Source organism: Cyprinus carpio, chromosome B11 (genome assembly GCF_018340385.1).
Source record: "Cyprinus carpio isolate SPL01 chromosome B11, ASM1834038v1, whole genome shotgun sequence".
NCBI classification, from domain to species: Eukaryota; Metazoa; Chordata; class Actinopteri; order Cypriniformes; family Cyprinidae; genus Cyprinus; species Cyprinus carpio.
In genome coordinates this window covers 7,289,249-7,308,185 of record NC_056607.1, presented here as the reverse complement: position 1 = coordinate 7,308,185, position 18,937 = coordinate 7,289,249, and the positions used below count along the sequence as shown (strand labels likewise).

Below are 18,937 nucleotides of genomic sequence, written 5' to 3'. Positions count from 1 at the left end.
ACTTATTTATGTTTTGTTATTCTTATGTTATATTTTTCTTTAAATGTGTATAGCACTCACTCCCACACAAAAATCACATAATATGAAGATAATGTTGTGACTAGTGCCTCCCTGTGCACTGAGATTGCATCGTGTTTTACCAGATTCAATACTGTACAGAGTTTGCTCTCTGGGATTCTCCTCTTCTACTTGCTGCAGTTTTCTCATAAATGACACACCCCTCACTGCAGCACACACTAGAATAATGCAGTGACTCTCTGTAGTGAAAATACTCATTTGAATAAGAAAATGTTAACACTTCACAATAAGGTTCAGTTCATAAACTTTTATTATATTAGTTGATGTTAATTTATACAAATTGACATTTTGAAAAAGTGTGAGTAAATGTAAAAAAAAAAAAAAAAGATAAACTAAAGTGTTGTTGATTTTTATTTTGTGTAAGCTATTGAATAAAATGTGTTACATTAATGTCTATGTAGGGTTTTTGCAGTTAACTAAAACTAAAATCATGGAATGCTGGAGATAAAACAAACTGCCAAGGCAACATTTATCATTTTCCTTTATTTTAAAGGTGCTGTGTGTAATTGTTTGACTTCATTAAGGCATAAAAATGTCGTAACATGTCTGCAGATATTTAGGAAATGTGTCATGTTCACATTCTTGTTTCTCCAAAAAACAATGCTGGAGCTAGTTATTCTACTTCGAAATGTGTGTTCTGTGTCAGAATGTCTGTTTTTGTTTTGGTCTGTGTGACTCTGCCCATTGCCAATTTACCTAATAGGATTCCCACACCTCTGGTTGCTACTTAGTGAAAAACACAGCCAGCCATGGAAGCCAGCAAATGAACTGGGTAAGAGATCACAGATTCTAAGGGACCTAAAAAGCCTTGGTATCCATCTAAAAAGATTTATGACCAAAGCAGTATTAAAATGCGGATAAATTAACTCACCAACTTGCAGTGTAAGGCTTGTCGCCTTTCATTGTCAGTTGCATTCCTCAGTGTCCATTGGGCAACCCATGTGAGTGTCGAGTCTGAGGACACTCTAATATTTTGAATTTGGCCTGCAGTACCCATTTCAACAACTAGCTGTAAATATTACATAAAGCACCTAAAATGTACAAAAATAACTAAAACTACAACTGAAATTAAAATAATAAAAATTATATAGACGTAAAAAAAGAATTAAAATGACAAAAACAACAAATTATAGTTAAAACCTTTAACTAAAATAAAAAACACATGGCTGATGTTAAATTTCATGAACTATATAATAAATAGTGCTGTCAAACGATTAACTGGTATTAATCGCATCCAAAATAAAAGTTTTTGTTTACATTATATGTACGTGCACTGTGTATATTTATTGTGTGTGTGTGTGTGTGTGTGTATAAAAATTTTTCTTAAATACATGCATGGTGTGTATTTATACATCATAAATATACACAGTATATACACATATTATATAAAAACAAAAACGTTTATTTTGGATGTGATTAATCGTTTGACAGCACTAATAATAAAAGTTACATAAATGAACAGATCCTTTCTGTAAAGTGTTCCAAAAACTAAAAAAAAAAAACTTAAAGTAACTTTTTAAAAGTATGAAGCAGAAATGTAATGTTATCATTTCATTTGTAAAATTCCAAACACTGTGTGTGAAAACTAACTAAAAAACTTGCTATACAGCAGACTGCAACTACTACTAGACTACAGTAGTTCTAGTAAAAGGTGTGCATTGGCATATGACGTGCAAGACGCATTTAGTTAATGAGTCAATATATATTCTAGCTCTTTATGAGTATTGAATATGGTGATTTCCGGTAAGGTGGGTTCATTGATTTTAAGGATGAATTTTTTAACATTGGTTGTTGAACTTCTCTCTCTGATGTCTTCATTTAGTACATTAAATATGGATGGGCAAGGATCGCTTCATTTGTGGGGGTCAGAGTTGAAGTGTCTAAAGGCTGTCATGTGTGAACGGGGATGATTGCTTTTTGAAAGTGCATATCTTTTTAGACATGTCTGTTTATGTGCTACTCTGTCATACTGTAGAGATTTGCCATCTTTACACCATTTTTGACACCAATTTCATTAAAGTGGCACTGGAGAGACATTAGGTCATTGAAGTTTTCGTTTTATATCATAGATGAGTTATTTTTCTGTAATATAGTCTGTTGTACTTGACATTTATTTTTGCTAAACATGTTGATTTTTTTTTTAAATATTCAAATATCGATGTGTGTATGTGTTTTTCTGAAAATCCACATGCTTGCACAGGCCTTATTAGTGCACTAAAATGCCTTTATCTATTATCTCATGTGGAACAACTATCAAAAGCTTTTAGCGCAAAAGCTTCTGTGAATAATTTAGACCAGATATTATTTGCTGCGGTTAGCAGAAACAGATTGCTCCCCCTCGAATGACATAAATGGATTTCCTTCATGGAGTCGAGCTGGGAGGGGAGATGTCCGGAGTTGAAGGAGGGGTGAGAGGATGAGGGCGATGCTCTCTTCTTCACTAATTGGTTTAGACGCCAGCATGCAAGACACTCCCAGTTTGGGTGGATCGCTGGATTGCTGGAGGTTGCTGGGTTTATAAGGACTGATTGACGTTCATAAGTCTTGTTCATGAGCCGATCTCCAAGACCCCGGGTGAGTTTTTGTCTGATTTTGTCTTTGGTGGTACTGGCCACCTGTGTGCATGAGTCAGTTTGTTTTAGGGTGTTATTCTGCATGGGTGCTGCATTCACCCCTTTAATTATCATCCCTTACCCTTACCCTTTTGCATTATACATGCTTGCACCTGTTATTGTAGTACCACAAGTTGTTGTCATTTTAGTTCAGGGGAATTTTTGTTTTTTGTCGCTCATTTGAGTGAAGCTCTTCAGTGCAGGTGTATGGAGGATCAGTTCTCTGCAGTAGTTGAGTGGTTTATGCAGTACATCATTCAGTCAAGATACACAGGATCAATACAGGCTTATGATAAAGAACCTCCTGCACAAGTGAACTATGCAGACAGTTTTGCAAAGAGGGCAAGCTTGGTCTGAATCATATATACTTTAATGAAATATGTAGTTACAAATAAGTTTTATATTTGGACTGTAATGTAGTAATGCATGCTTTTTTTCGTGGAGTTAAATCACAAGATTTTTATTATTTAGTTTGTTTTGTTTAGATTTTTCATACTTTTTTTTCTTTCTTTTATCCCACCTCAGGTTGTGTTTATACTGACAGCAATTAAATCTCTGGATGTCACATAGTGTCTGTACTTTTGACTGTGATCAAGTGTTTCTACTCGACTGCATATCTGTATCAGTGTTTTAGTCTCTCTTTTAAAGCGCTAAGTATTTTTAATTAGCTTCTTTAAAAGTTTTCAATTTTTATTTTTTTTATTTTAGTGCTTTTGTTTTTAGTTTTATTTATTTATTTCTATTTGGTTTTACTTTTTTATTTTATTTTAATAATTTTAGTACTTTCATATTTTATATTATTTCAGCTATATTTAAATAAAAAACTATTTTTAATAGTTGTAGTTAACAGTAAAACTATCAGATGATAGGTTACATGAGTTTCACTGTCTTTACTCCTTAAAGGAGTTAACTGTACTAAAAATTCTTAACTGTACTAAAGACTATAGAATACCCAAGACATGTCACTCATATAGTTCTGAATGGGAAAAAATGCAACGCTCAATATGGCCACTCAATCTCAGGAAGCCCCACCTTCTGAATGAAAGAGCCAATCGCTAATTGGTAAAGTCAGCACGTCACCTCAGATGCCGTTACAAGTTCTGGTTGCTATAGAAACAGTGAGAGTTCTGAGACGTGATCTTAGGACTGTGCATGCAGACTGGGTGATATAGCCTGAAAAATAAGCTTTTTATAATGCTATTTGAGCAAAAGTAACAACATTTATGACAGTTGTTGTCAGATTTCTTTGGTGATTTCAAATATGAAATTTAATCGTAAGCTTAGTGAACAGTTTTGGAGAATTCCCCCATTCAAATAGATAGGAGTTGCACTTGCATGCCCAAGAAGCATTTCAAAGATGGCCGCCGAGTGACATGACTTGTCTTAAAGGGTTAGTTCACCCAAAAATTAAAATTATGCCATTAATGACTCACCCTCATGTCGTTCCAAACCCGTTAGACCTCCGTTCATCTTCGGAACACAGTTTAAGATATTTTAGATTTAGGCTGAGAGCTTTCTGTCCCTCCATTGAAAATGTATGTACAGTATACTGTCCATGTCCAGAAAGGTAATAAAAACATTATCAAAGTAGTTCATGTGACATCAGAGGGTCTGTTAGAATTTACTGAAGCATCGAAAATACATTTTGGTCCAAAAATAACAAAAATTACAACTTTATTCACCAAATAAATCTCTTCCGGGTCTGTTGTGAGCGCGTTCACAACACTGCAGTGACGCCGCTGACGTACGACGCTGCTGACGTGTTTTCTTTGTTATTGGGCGCACCAGAAAACACATCAGCAGCGTCGTACGTCAACAGTCACAGCAGTCGCGTTCACAACAGACCCGGAAGAGAAGACAATCCTGAATAAATTCGTAATTTTTTTTTATTTTTGGACCAAAAATGTATTTTCGATGCTTCAACAAATTCTAACTGACCCTTTGATGTCACATGGACTACTTTGATAATGTTTTTATTACCTTTCTGGACGTGGACAGTATACCGTACATACATTCTCAATGGAGGGACAGAAAGCTCTCGGACTAAATCTAAAATATCTTAAACTGTGTTCCGAAGATGAACGGAGCTCTTACGGGTCTGGAACGACATGAGGGTGAGTCATTAATGACATAATTTTAATTTTTGGGTGAACTAACCCTTTAAAAGGACTTTGACTGTACACAACTTTGTGTTGCTCATGATTCCTCAAATCGCTGTCAGTGTAAATGTGCCTGTGTAAATGGGAAAAAAATACAGCACTACAAACTCAAAACCCTATAAATAACTTCTTTTAAATGTTTCTTTATTACAGCCGTTTGCTTTGAATAAGTGATCTAATCGTGTTCTAATCACAGTGGACACTTTTCACATTTCTGGGTTTCTCAGAAGCGGAAGTCGTCATAGTTGGGTAAACTTCTATAGGAGTGAATGAAATCTACAACAAACATATTATTTGTGTTCACAAGTGCTGCAATAGCAAATGAAAACCTCCACAATAATGTTTCTATAACAACAAAGAAGAAAAAAAAAGAAATAGACAAAGATGTCAAATTTGCATTCCCCACTCAGCAACTTAACTGTTTTCTGAAATCGCATGCATAGCTAACACTAGATTTACAAGGTAATTAACTGTGGAAATGCATTACAGTTTGTGAAAGGGTCCATAACAAAATGATTGCTGCTGTAAATGGACATTTTGCACATTTTAACAAAGCACTTTTCCTGGATACACGTGAACGGTGTCACTTCCCTCCCAGACGATCTGCAATGCATGTCTGGACAAATGGTTTCCATGCATGAGCCTGGTGTGTGTGTTTTGTATGCCCTCTGGTGTTCTTTCTTACCTGAGGCTCGCAGCACCTGCCTGAACCCACCTGAGTCTTGCTCTTGTGCCATTGTATCTGTCAGGAAAGGGGCGGGACCATCTCTGATTACAAGACGCATGGCCAGAGTTCTCTGCCACTGATAGCATGGACCTGTTTTGTTCCCTCCTCACCTGTGCTATTTAAGGCGATGCCCCAACTCAGCTCTCGGCTCAGTCCTGGTCCCAATTTCCAAAGCCTGCTTGTGCTTGGTGTGTGTGTGAGTGTGTATGGCTGGTGGCAGAATCAGACAGGTGCGAGAGCGTCCTTGAAAGTGTGTTAGAGCGGGGTGGTGGGGGACGGGGCGCAATCATGTTTGCGGGAGGGTACGCGGGGGGGACCGTTGGACGCCGGAAATCCAATCTCCCCTCCGAAAATCTGCAGATCCCCAAACCAGTGGGGGCGAGCGGCGTGCGGAAGAGCAGTAGTAGCAGCAGCGGAGGCAAGATGCTGTCCATGACCTACAGCGAGAGCATACGGAGCGGCATTAGCCGCTACCACTCGGACCAAGGTCTGAACCAGACGACGAGGCACACGGACCAGGCCGAACTCCAGCGGCTCAGGGAGCAAAGGATCGCTGCCCAGATCAAGAATATGGAAGACTTTCTCAAGATGAATGGCCTGGCACTGGAGGAGTGCGTATCGTACCAGACAGGCATGAAGTACAGGTAAGAAAGAAACCAGGTGGTTGCGTGCACTGGACTTTTAGATTTTAGGATATTGTGCATATTGGCCTGCATTTATGGATCATAAGTGCACTTGGTTTGCTTCAAATGTAGCTTGTTGTTACCAGGAGGTCAAAGCAACAGGTTGAGTTGGAAGGAGCAACAACCAAAAAGTATTGACTGCGGCGCCATTTTTGAAACTGTAGCGATGGTTTACATGGTCGGTAGCGATTTTGTTTTGCAGAGTCGTGCTGCTTGTGTCCGGTGTAAACTATTGTAGGTTGTTTATTATCAACTTGGTGCACTATGTATGTGTAGTCACAGGTATATTTGAAATTTCAACAAGGATATATATTTTATTTGTAATGGGTAACTATGTTGGGTTTGTTGTTTCTAGTAAAACTTTAATTTTAAAGCATTTTTGTCTTGAATTTCATAGAGATTACATACAGATCAGCTTCAACAACTGAACTGAAATTTTCAACATAAATCCAAAGCAGAACTCTGCTTCAGTGGCTTCAGTGACTGCGGTCCATTTGCTCGTCTCCATGCAAGCAACTCAGGGTTTATTTTCATCAACTAGGTCGCTGGCATATTTGCCCAACAATGAGGGAAGGGCATATCAATCTCTGAGGCGAGGTTGAGGAAAAAGTGCGGCATCTCAGCATGTGGCTAGATTGTCTTCCATATTACGGGACTGATGGATTCTCAGCATCCTTGCTCGGGGTTAGGAAATTTATATGGATCTGTGTCAGCTCCCTGTTGCAGAAAAACTTTGAGTTTTCACTCATGCAAAACTATTGACAATCAATGCTGCATGCATCAGGCAAAACAGACCTGTTTGAAGTGGAAAAAAGTTGTTTTGGCATGACATGTTGAGTTGTTGTTGTGCAGTGGATGGTGTTGTCATGTGCTGGTGTTTAGCGGTCTGGTGTTGTGTATCAGGGACAGCAGTCGGTCAGCATGTCTATTGTGCTTTACTGTAACGCTCGCTCAGTCGAGCGTTAACAGCTGATCTGGTGTCAGTTCTGAGAACAGGGGCTCACGTTACAAGGCATATGGTTGTTGTCCTGTCATATCACAACAATGGATCATAGAGCACCTACTCGTGATGAAAATTAGTACCTACCATTGATAAAGATCACAGTTATCTTTATTGCACCTCCAAGGCCAGCATCTTTCTGGCTGAGATGCAGTAGCTGTATCAGTTCATCAACAGTGAATGTTGTGTGCTTGGACACTTCCATGAATCTTCCCTTCAAACTCAAGATTTGAATGATCTTATTAGATGACCTGTTGTCATTAACCGCGCAGAGTATCTTCCATCATCCCTTGTCCTTCCATGCAAACTGTATCCGGCTCAGGCAGAAACATGCATTTCCAATCATACTCATCACTAATTCAAAGATGGAGGGATAGACACTGAAGCTGCGAAAGAGATTGCCGCTTATGCCTTGCTGCATGTCTCCTTAAGCCAGACAATATGGTACTTGTGCAACAATAGTACTTACTAGGTTAACATGGGCAGATCTCTTATCAGTGTGCACAAGATTGGGCTTTGATTGCAGCACACTTACGATTGACAGTAGCATGTAAACATTTGTCCCAAATCTGTTTTAATTAATTAAAATTAATGAATTTCATGGAATATATATAGAGTAGGGTTTGTGCATCCCATAATAGGGCTGGGTAATTTTTCAGATTTTAATGATTAATTTGAATATAATTTTTGCCATGATCTTATTTATTTTATTTTTTTTAAATCAAGGAATCGTGTGTGTGTGTGTGTGTGTGTGTGTGTGTGTGTGTGTGTGTGTGTGTGTGTGTGTGTGTGTGTGTGTGTGTGTGTGTGTGTGAGTGTGTGTGAGTGTGTCTGTGTTTCAGTGTGTCAGTGTGTGTGTGTATCAGTGTGTGTGTGTGTGTGTTTTAAGATTTATTTTTGGCTTTTTTTTTTTTTTCGAAAAAGTAGAAGTGACAGGAAGCAAAGTGCGAGGGGGCGGAGGGGTGGGGGTGGGTGCTTGGGTTGGGTCAGAAAGGTCCTCGAGCTGGGGTTCGAACTCAGTCTAGCGCATGGACATAAAATGTAAAAAAAATAAAATAAAAAAAAAAAGGTAACGTTACAATTAGACATTAGTTGATGATATGATTTTTTCCGTGCACCCCTAGATTGATGGCATGGCAACAACCCTTCCTCTTCTCTAAAGCAGTGCAACATGGCCCCACCCCCTTCGTTGCGTGTTACTGGGGGCGGGGGTTACCAGGGTTTGTGACGTCACAAACCCGGGAAGTAGCTCGTTGTAGTCCCTACGAGCCGTTTAAACTGCCATAATTTTAAAAGACAACATCTCTGTTTGCTCTGAACTTTCAGCGTCGTAAATTTGCAGGTATTGTTTATGCTCAAACAGCAACATGCAACATTCTAACTAATGTTAAAAAAGTGAAATTGCATTCAGCTACCCCTTTAAAGGTAGGGTAGGCAATTTCAGAAAGGCTAAAGCTAGTGTTGAAAGCATAAGGTCCCACCTCACTTCATAATCATTCTCCAAAGCCATAAATGTGTTCCGGAAGAGCAGAGGCTAACCAGTGACACAATGAGAGATGGCATTGGTGGAAAATGAATGCAACGCTGTTAGATTACCTCCTGTCTCATTCACTGGTGAGAAAACATTACAGTACAAAGCACATAATATTGCAATGATAACGCTTTCAATTCTCGCTCTGTCTGCAAAAGCGTAAGGGAACGTGCTGATGAGGTATCATGTCTATGCGAACAGGGTGCATGGAGGTATGCAAATACATACAGGCAGGTAGGACAGCCTATCACAGTCCTCGGACTGAGGGATATGATTAGATGAACATTTTATGGTCCTACACCTCTCTCTCATGAAGCCAACAAGGAAGTGACTAAAACTGTAATTCATCGACTAGCAGCTTGAGGCTGGCTGCAAAAGGGAGTCAATCCCATAGACTCCCCATGTTAAAATGCCCAACTTTACAGCAGAAAAAAAAACGTTTACAGCCTGGTTCAAAAAATGATTTTGTTCTATATAGGTAATTTTGCCCTTCATGACAACTGTGAGGGGGGTGATTTTTTTTTTATAACTCATCCGTTTAAATTATATTAAGCCTTAAAGTTCTGCATAATTAAGGGCGTGGTCACTTGAGTGACAGGTGGATTGCCGCTGTTGAGAATGTCGTTGCGCTAGGTGGGCGTGGCTTCAGCAACCAGCTCCCGCCTTTTTGCCCATTTTCGATTATCCGGGAGAGTCGCACTGTGACGTGCTGCCAAGATGGCGATGGCCAACTCCGCACACTTTGAGCTTCAAAACCACTAATCAAGAGACAAAACATAAAACAAATGACACTAAGTCCATGTTTTTATACAGTCTATGGTTAAAAGACATAAGGTGAACATCTTTTTGACTTGAGTGCCACATTTTTACATTTTCCCAGGCGCAGCAGCATAAATAGCTGCCCACTGCTCCGGGTGTGTGTTCACGGTGTGTGTGTTCACTGCTGTGTGTCTGCACACTTTGCATGGGTTAAATGCAGAGCACGAATTCTGAGTATGGGTCACCATACTCGGCTGTATGTCATGTCACTTTCACTTTCACTTCTTTTTAGAATGCGGGACGCTGCAAAAAAACGCATCCATTAAGCACATATTTACATAGAAAGAAACAATGAAAGATATTTAGCATTTTCCTATTTATGAACATATAGGATATGGCTAAGACAAGTTTTTACAACATTTGCCTTTATATTTTATGCACAGAAAAGGTGTTAATAAAGAGAATGTTACCTGACATACTTGTCAAACAGTTTTAAAAAAAGATAAAATTAAAATGAAATATTGAATTGGTCAAATGTTCTGGAAAAAAATAAACATTTTCCCAGAACATATCCAGCCAGATCCCAAAATCCCAAATCATAGTAACTAATTTGGACATTTCTTTAACCAGTGAAGTATGCAATATTAGTTTTATGCAAGTTTCTACTCTGTTTTGTCAATTACTTTGATCTTCACTGTTTCCGCACATTAAAGACTGGTGCAGATCCATTGTCTGTTGTTGTGTTGGAGTTGAGGGTGTATAACCTGACTGTTTAAGGTGATCGTTAGAGCACACTCTCCTCTCCTTGACATGGATCCGTCAGGGCAGCACTCAGCTGAATTGAGTTTGACCCACAAAAGCGATTTCCTTACACCTGTTTAAAAACCACCAAACTATCAGCTGTTGCATTTCAAACTCCAGTTTCCTTACCAGACATTCATAGTGCTTAAAGTGCTCTCAATAGAAATTTAATCAAAATTCCTCACTTTTCTTGTAGTTCTTAATTTTTTTAATTAATTAATCCTAATTTTTTAAAGATAATTTTCATCTTAGATCAGCTATTTTTGACTTGCATTAATAGAATAGCAGCTGTTGTAATATTTGCAAATTTGCATGTTGGATTATAATGGTCTTTTCTGTTACATCTGTTTAACCATTTATGGTTGCCTTTGCACTGAAAAAATCATGTGACATTTAATTGACATAGCTTAGCTTCACAAATTGCATGTTTAATTGAAATTTACAACATTGCATTATTGAATTTGTGCAACTTAACACAGTTCCTATGCACATATTGGTATTTTCTTTTTCAGTTACACTGTAGTGAATAACTGTTCATGGCCACAGATACAGTCTTGCAGTCAGAGCTTAATAGTTTCCCAGCCATTCAGTCTTCCATTGTGACTCCACGTAAGGACCTTCTGAAATCATTTACAAATGAAATGAGTCTTAATGTGACAGCACTGTAGCATTGCATAGTTGTAATTTCCAGATTTGAACACGAGGTGGAGATCCAGTTCTGTGGAGACTGAAGACATGACGTCAGACTCTCTCAGACCAAGATCAGCTTTCTCTCATCCATCACTTCAGGAGGTTGATGGATGTCATGTGGCGTTATTGTGACGTCTGTAAATCAGAGCAGGTCAGATTTCTCAGAGTGATTGAATAATAAAAATAAACTATTGAATATTGACATGTTCTTTTGAGAAATGAAGTAAATCAATCCATGACATGCTCTTAACGTAGTTCTGCAATGCCAGGGATGTTTGTGGCATACTGGAACAGCCTGTTGTTCATCAACATAAGCTATAATTCACAATAGTGTTTGTTAAACTCTTGTGCACTTCTTTGGTCAGCCACCAGATGGTGGTGTGTGTAAAAGGCTGACGACTTAACTCAAAATCAGGCTTGTGTGAGGATCACATGTGCAGATTTATATAATTGTGTTGTTGTGCAGTTGCTGTGTGGATATTAATAAGAAATTCTGTGTTTGCAGTTTGTGACTGTTATCAGTAGCCTTATTGATCATTATGGACTCTGGCTGGTTTTTAATGAGCACATGTGCTTTGTTTATACTCTTACTGGGAAATGAATAAATCTGTATTAACTGAGCCAACAAAGTAATCGAACTGGAATTGATGAGTGCTGCATTGTACACTGTAGTCTTATTCTTTTTTTTTTTTTTTTTTTAATTAGTGTAGCTTGCTTCTCTCAGTTTAAAAGGCTCCTTTTTCTTGTATTCCTCTTCTAAACATTGTTCAAGCAACAAAATTGATTGTTTTTAGTAGTTAAGGGCTCTTTCCTCAGTTATTTTTGGCTTGCAAGGGTAAACGCTTTAGCTGCCATCGCTTCTGTTTTGTGAAGAGACTCTCTTCATGAAATATAATTGATAGAGATTGTGTTGCACTGAATTCTTATCTTGTGTTTTTTTCATGGAAGATGGCATTTGTTTATGTTTGGCATTTGGCGTATACATGGTAAAATCACTATTTTCATTACTCTGCTTAAAAAATAATACCTTTATTTAGTAAGGATGCTGAACAAAAGTGAAAGTAAAGACATTTATTTGTTATAAAAGATTTCTATTTAAAAAAATGATGTTCTTCTGAAACTTTCTAACCCTAATGCATCACAGTTTCCAAAAAAATATTAAGCAGCTCGATTGTTTTTAAAATTTATAATAAAATAAATGTTTCTTGAGCAGCAAATCAGCACAATATAATTATTTCTGAAGGATCATGTGACACTGAAGACTAAAGTAATGATGCTAAAAAAATCTGCTTTGCATCACAAAAATAAATAACATAATTTTATATATATATATATATATATATATATATATATATATATATATATATAAACAGTTATTTAAAATTCTAAAAATATTTCTCAATATTTCTGTTTTTATGGTATTTTGCTCAAGTAAACAGCTTTGGAGAGCATAATAGACTTCTTTTAAAAAATATTTTTAATGGTCACGCACATTCCTCGATGATTGGAGAATAAATACTTTTGAATATGAAGTCAGCCATAATATTGTTTCATAAAATTGTCTTGTTACTCATACCCTTCTGTAGGGTTTTGTGACATATGTTCACATGCATGATGATTTATGTTGCACTGCTCCTAGTCTTGGAAGAGATCCAGTCCACATCTTCATCTCTGTCTCAGGAGTGCTAGTGTAGATGCAAAGAGGTCAGCAGAGACTTTTCATAGAACTATTTACTCCCTTTTTGTTTTTGTTTTTCTGCCTCTCTAGTCATCATTAGATCACCAAGAAAAGTTTATAATGAGAGAAATAACACTGCTTCTACACAACCTTTATATGTGAGGACGGCAGCTTGCGTCAGAGCTCTTCAAATCAATTCCTCAGTCCACATGAATATGGCAGCATTATGTAAGAGGGCTTCCCCCAGATCTATCATCACTGTTATGCTCCTCAGATAACCTGACATCTTTTTTATCGAGGGGAACATCAGTGGACAGGTTTTGAGTTCCTCTGAAGAGCACACAGGAGCCCAGAGGGGCTGATGCATCGCTCATACGGTTGTCATTTATCTGATTATGTTACACTGTTCCTCGTTTAGCAAACAATTTCTTATCCAAACTGACTTACAGTAGGTTTGTACCTTTAGTAACCTGGCTCTACAGTGGCAACCTGAGTCATATTATGAGTCAGGTCTGTCATCCGGAATAATTATGTAATTGCTCACAGTACATACTTGCCAAATGTTTATATATCCCCTTTTTATTTTGATTGGGGGGTTGGGGTTTCAGGAATGGTTGCTGGAATCTTGGTGGTATCTTCATGGTATCTTCTTCAGATTTGGAATATAAACTCATGAGACATGTGGCTTTCAACCCATTACTTTTCTGGATTGCTCCAGGACTGATTTCATGTATTTGTATATGAAATTAAAAAATAAATAAAATAATTTTTTCCAAGGCACTTCAGTATCTATAACTTTTTATTTTTATTATTATTATTATTATTTTTGGATGATTGATAGTAAAGCCCAAAGGGTCTTCTTTCCAAAGACACCAGAATCGTGTGTCTAGCACACTGTTGTCAGGAACTGTTAGATCTTTAAGTTAGGTAGGATATTTCAGCTCTGAGTCCCAAAATGGGGGGTACAGGTTAACAGGTTAAAATAATTACACAATAATTATACTTAATAGTACTATATATATGTATATATATATTAGGGCTGTCAAATGATTAATCACGATTAATCACATCCAAAATAAAAGTTTTGTTTACATAATATATGTGTGTATACTGTGTATATTTATTATGTATATATAAATACACACACATGCATGTATATATTTAAGAAGAATATGTTATGTTTATATATTAAATATATTTATATATAATATAAAATATAAGAATATAAATATATAAATGTATATACATGTAAATATTTTCTAAATATATAAGTTATGTGTGTGTATTTATATATACATAATAAATATACCCTGTACACATACATATATATTATGTAAACCAAACTTTTATTTTTGGATGTGATTAATCGTTATTAATCATTTGACAGCCCTAATATTATATATATACACTTTCATATATATATATATATATATATATATATATTATATATATATATATATATATATTAAGATATATTTTTAAATAATGTTTTAATTCCATGGCCCCAATAACTAAATGGATTTATGGTTTACACTTTTTTTTTTTATTTACCACATTTTTTTTTCACCAGTGAATTTGCATAACTTTTTTTAAGCTTGTAATAACAGGGTTTGTAAATATTAGATCTTGGCTAAGTTTATACATAATTTAATGTTCATTTTCATAGTGCAAACGGTGCAGGCAAAATTGACATTTTTAAGCCTGTATAATTTTTCTGTTCTAAGGAAAAGATATTTTGAAGAATGTGGGTAACCAGACAGTTGACGATGACCATTCACTTCCATGGTATTCCCCAATAAAAAAAAGTCGATGTCTACCTTCATATGTTTTGTTCCCCAACATTCTTCAAAATATCTTTTTTGGTTAACACTTTATTTTAAAGGGATACTCCACCCCAAAATGATAATTTTGTTATTAATCACTTACCCCCATGTCGTTCCAAACCCGTAAAAGCTTTGTTCGTCTTCTGAACACAATTTAAGATATTTTGGATGAAAACCAGGAGGCTTGTGACTGTCCCATAGACTGCCAAGTAACTTACAAGGTCCAGAAAAGTATGAAAGATATCGTCAGAATAGTCCATCTACCATCAGTGGTTCAATCTGAATTTTATGAAGCGACGAGAACACTTTTTGTACAAGAAGAAAACAAAAAAAACAACTTTATTCAACAATTTGTGTCCTCTGTGTCTCTCCACATCACCGTAGCGTCATTTTGGAGAACATCCGCTGAACGCAGGCAGCGTACGGTCTACTGTGATATTTTAGTATCATGAGCAACATCTCCAGAACTGCTCTGAGAGTCACTTCATGAGCATTTTACCATTTGATTTGAGTAAAACTAGCATCATATTCCATACACAGTACAGTAAAGGTATTCACGGCAACCCGTCAAAATAAAAGTCCAGTTTGATTTGAAGACATTGTGCCTATAACCATTTTTCTGTAGAATGTACATAGCCTACTACTACGACTTCTGCTACTACTAAACTGAAACAAACATTATATTTTAAGGAATAATCACACAACATTTCTTCCATGTTTTAATTTTAATAGTAAATCCCCTTTGTTTGCCAAAAAAATAAAGTTTGCTTAATTTTCAATAATTAAAAGATAAATGATAAATGAAATTAATGTCTTATGCCTTCATTTGATAACCAGAAAAATGTAAATACACAACACAGAATTTCTGAGGGGAAAAAATCACAAGGCTATTTTAAGAAAAAAAAATTTAATTAAATTAAATAAATTGATGTGAAAATGTACAAGTTTCATGATTTTAATTAATTAGACATGCTTTTTCATGAAAACAGCTTAATTTAACTATTAAAAAGGAATCAAGAAAATTAAGTTTCAGAACCACTGCTTTATTCTTTTAAATGAATACATTAATCGTGTTTATTATATATTTTGTATTAAAGTGGAAATCAGTTTACTAAATAATGTAAACTTGACTGACTGCTTGGAATATTTGTGTTGTTTATTATTTATACTAATTATAATTTTTGTGCAATTACTTGTCTGTCATTTGAGTTTGTGGCAAAACATTTAGCAGTGTTTACATGTTGTTTATTACTGCTTAAAATTTATTAAAATGGATGTTTAATTGTATAAAAGTACAAGTTGATTTCAAAATGCACCTACGTTTTTTGCATTTTGTGTTTTTCGGTTGAATAAAAGACTATTTTTCTCTATATATTTCATCATTGGGGATTTCTTCAAAAAAGTCTAAAAATCTCGTCTCATCTCGTTCTCGTGAACCCAGTCTCGTGTCTCATCTCGTCTCGTGGGATAAGTAATGATTGATAGTTCTGTTATGCAAGTAATGATTAGCTTTCCTAGGATTTAATATTTTTTAGATATTGAAACAGAAAACGAGCCCGATGATGTAGCATCATTTCAGTGTTCCCAAACAAACCCAGAGGGAATTCAGTCTAACTATACCTCTGATCTCCCATTTTCCTGATGCGTGCTTTAGTGGATTTTGAGATTGAGCACTGATTGTCTCTTCACAGCACTCTGCTGCAGTGATCCCTCAGTGCCTTGTTATAAGACACAAAAAAAAGACCTCTATGCATGTGTGTGTGGATCTCAGGAAGTTTTCGCTGAGCACAGATTTAGAGTTGACTGCTGAGAGTCCAGTTATGTGGGCATGATTTGGCTGGCTTCTGTCAGACTCTCCACCTGTCAGGTGATTGAGTGAAGCCTTCCGGCAAAATTGTGAAACGCTGCCTCTCCAGAGGACATAAAAAGTGTTGCGCAGGAGATTCAGCCCCTCATCGCAGGCTTTCAATCATCGTATACTTCCTGGACATGTCAGTCTAGCAATGTCAGCGGGTTTAATAATGATGGATCAGGTCTGTCAGCGAGCCATTATGGGCCACCTGTGAAAATGACACTTAATTTGTGGATGTTAATGCTTGTCGCTGTGGTCTCTTGCGTGAGGTTGTTAATGTCCCCGTTAATCCCATCTTCACTTTCATAAGCGCGTAGGGAGTCATATTCCCTCGATCGCTCTGAATATGAACTTCTTATGATATGAGTTTCACCGAGCAATAATATCCGTAACAGCCTCTTTCACACCAGGATATTGTGTTGTCAGTGCAGTGTCAGAGGGAACTCAGTAGATTTTTAAGATAAGCCGGAGTTGAGCTCTTAATTAAAGCAAGAGACGGTGACATTAGAGAATGAAGTTTGCAGTTTTACATTAGAGTGAAGTGAGCATGATAAAGAGAGAAGAGGGACTGGGATTTATCTGTAAGACCTTTAATTATCTATACTACAAATCAGTGTTATTTTTGTATCTTGAATTATATTTAATTTATTTTTTATATATTGTTTTCAACAATATGTGTGACTGTCAATTCAATGTCCTTCATGTACGTTCATCTACAAATCCTGCTCATTACATTTCATATGTTGTCATTTTGTTGTATTTTTGTCCATTTTCTAAATACGACTATGTGTTTTTTTGTTTGTTTTTGAGTTTTAGTTTAAAAACAATTTATATATATATATATATATATATATATATATATATATATATATATATATATATATATATATATATATATATATATATATATATATATATATATATATATATATATATGTTTTATTTCAGTTATTTTTTTCCCCAAGTAATGCTATTTTTAATGGATTTAGTTTTAATTGACGTTAGCCATGTTAGCAATACAAGCATACTTCTTGGTGCATATTGAACAGGTTTCACAGTTCATTGCCTACAATTGTTTTAAAATAGTATGCAAAATGATGTAACACTTTTTTACGTTATCCTTGTTACATGAACTTACTATTATAATAAGAATAAATTATTCATAATTACATGCAAGTAATCCAAAAAAATAAAACCTAATCCTAAAGGCCCGTTCACACCAAGAACGATAACTATAAAGATAACGATATTAGCGTCCACACCAGCGAACGATATCTTCTGTTTATTCTAAGCGCACGCTCATCTGCCACTTTAAATTCTCGAGCGCGTTACAGCAGGATGGATTCTGATTGGCTGTCAATTTTTTATCGTTCATCAGCTGGAAAAAAATCGTTTTGAAAGTGATTCCAACGATATCGTTTTTCTTTTTCTTTGTCTTTATCGTTATAGTTGTGGTGTGGACTCTGCTGTTCTTTAATACTGAAAACGATTTTTAGAACTATATCTTTATCGTTATCTTTATAGTTATCGTCCTTGGTGTGAACGGGCCTTAACCCTGTACTGTACATATAGTTCATAATATTACTTAGTACTTAAATGTAGAATTACACTATAACAAGGACACCTTAAAATGTACATCAAAATGATAAGCAGTTGGAACAGAAGCAGTTTGATAGTTTGAATTTTGAATTTCAATAGCTCTTGATTGGCCCAGAGTAGACTTCTTACATCAGCGCGTTCTGAACTTGTACTTTCTCATACCACTAATCTTCATTCTGCGTTCACACACAGCATCACACTTCTCATACCGGTAAATTGCTGGAATGAATTTACTGTTACTTTTGAAAAGGTCCTGTTCACACATGATCTCTTGACGGTAATTTACCAGTAAAGTCTGTGTGTGTGAAAGGGGCTAGTAACAGATGCATATGTTCAGGAATCAGCCGTTTATCTGGGTGAAGCAGAGACATGGAAGTGAATCTGAAGTGACAGTTGTCATGTTACTGTGTCCGGATCTGACCTGAACTGCAGTCTGTCCCTGCTGATGTCAGTTTGTTGAGGTAGATGGGGTGTGTAATAGAAAAGCTTTTGCTTGAGGAAAGCCGCTATGATCTTTAGGATCAGTGCCTTTTATTTCTTGCATCTAAGAAGTGAAAGGACAGCTATCTTTATATCAAGAAGGTTTTCGTTATAGCTGTATATCAGGGGTGGCGAACGTCGGTCCTGGAGAGAAAGCTTTATCTATTAGCAGCTCAATAACACTACCTTGGTGACATATTGATGTCAGCAGAATTCGCATCAACAAAGTTGAATACATAACAGAAATCATATGTTTCGTTTTACAGGAAACATAATCTGTATCTGCAACGTGGTTCTGTCAAGTGGCCTGAAATTCTGAAACGCACACTGGTCGCTGTCCTTTTTGTTAAGTTCTGGTCTTTCTCAGCACAGATAAGCCGCTTTAATGTGTTCTCTCCATCACAGGGTGTGCAGCACAGCTGTGCGTGTAGCAGCTGTTAGTTAGGTGCGATTAGCATGATTTGC

At 36.4% G+C, this 18,937-nt stretch overlaps 1 protein-coding gene across 6 annotated transcripts in view; it reads left to right on the top strand.

Annotated features, from left to right (window-relative positions):
• Window positions 1-18,937, top strand: part of kcnab2a (potassium voltage-gated channel subfamily A regulatory beta subunit 2a) — a 137,817-nt gene that overhangs the window by 65,338 nt on the left and 53,542 nt on the right. The window contains exon 1 of one of the 6 annotated variants that reach the window (XM_042733699.1): window positions 5,850-6,220. The exons of the other annotated variants lie outside the window; for them this stretch is intronic. Within the exon in view, the coding sequence (XP_042589633.1) occupies window positions 5,865-6,220 (356 nt within the window). The 5' untranslated portion in view covers window positions 5,850-5,864. Of the gene's footprint in view, window positions 1-5,849; window positions 6,221-18,937 lie in introns of those variants that run through there. 6 annotated transcript variants of the gene reach the window in all.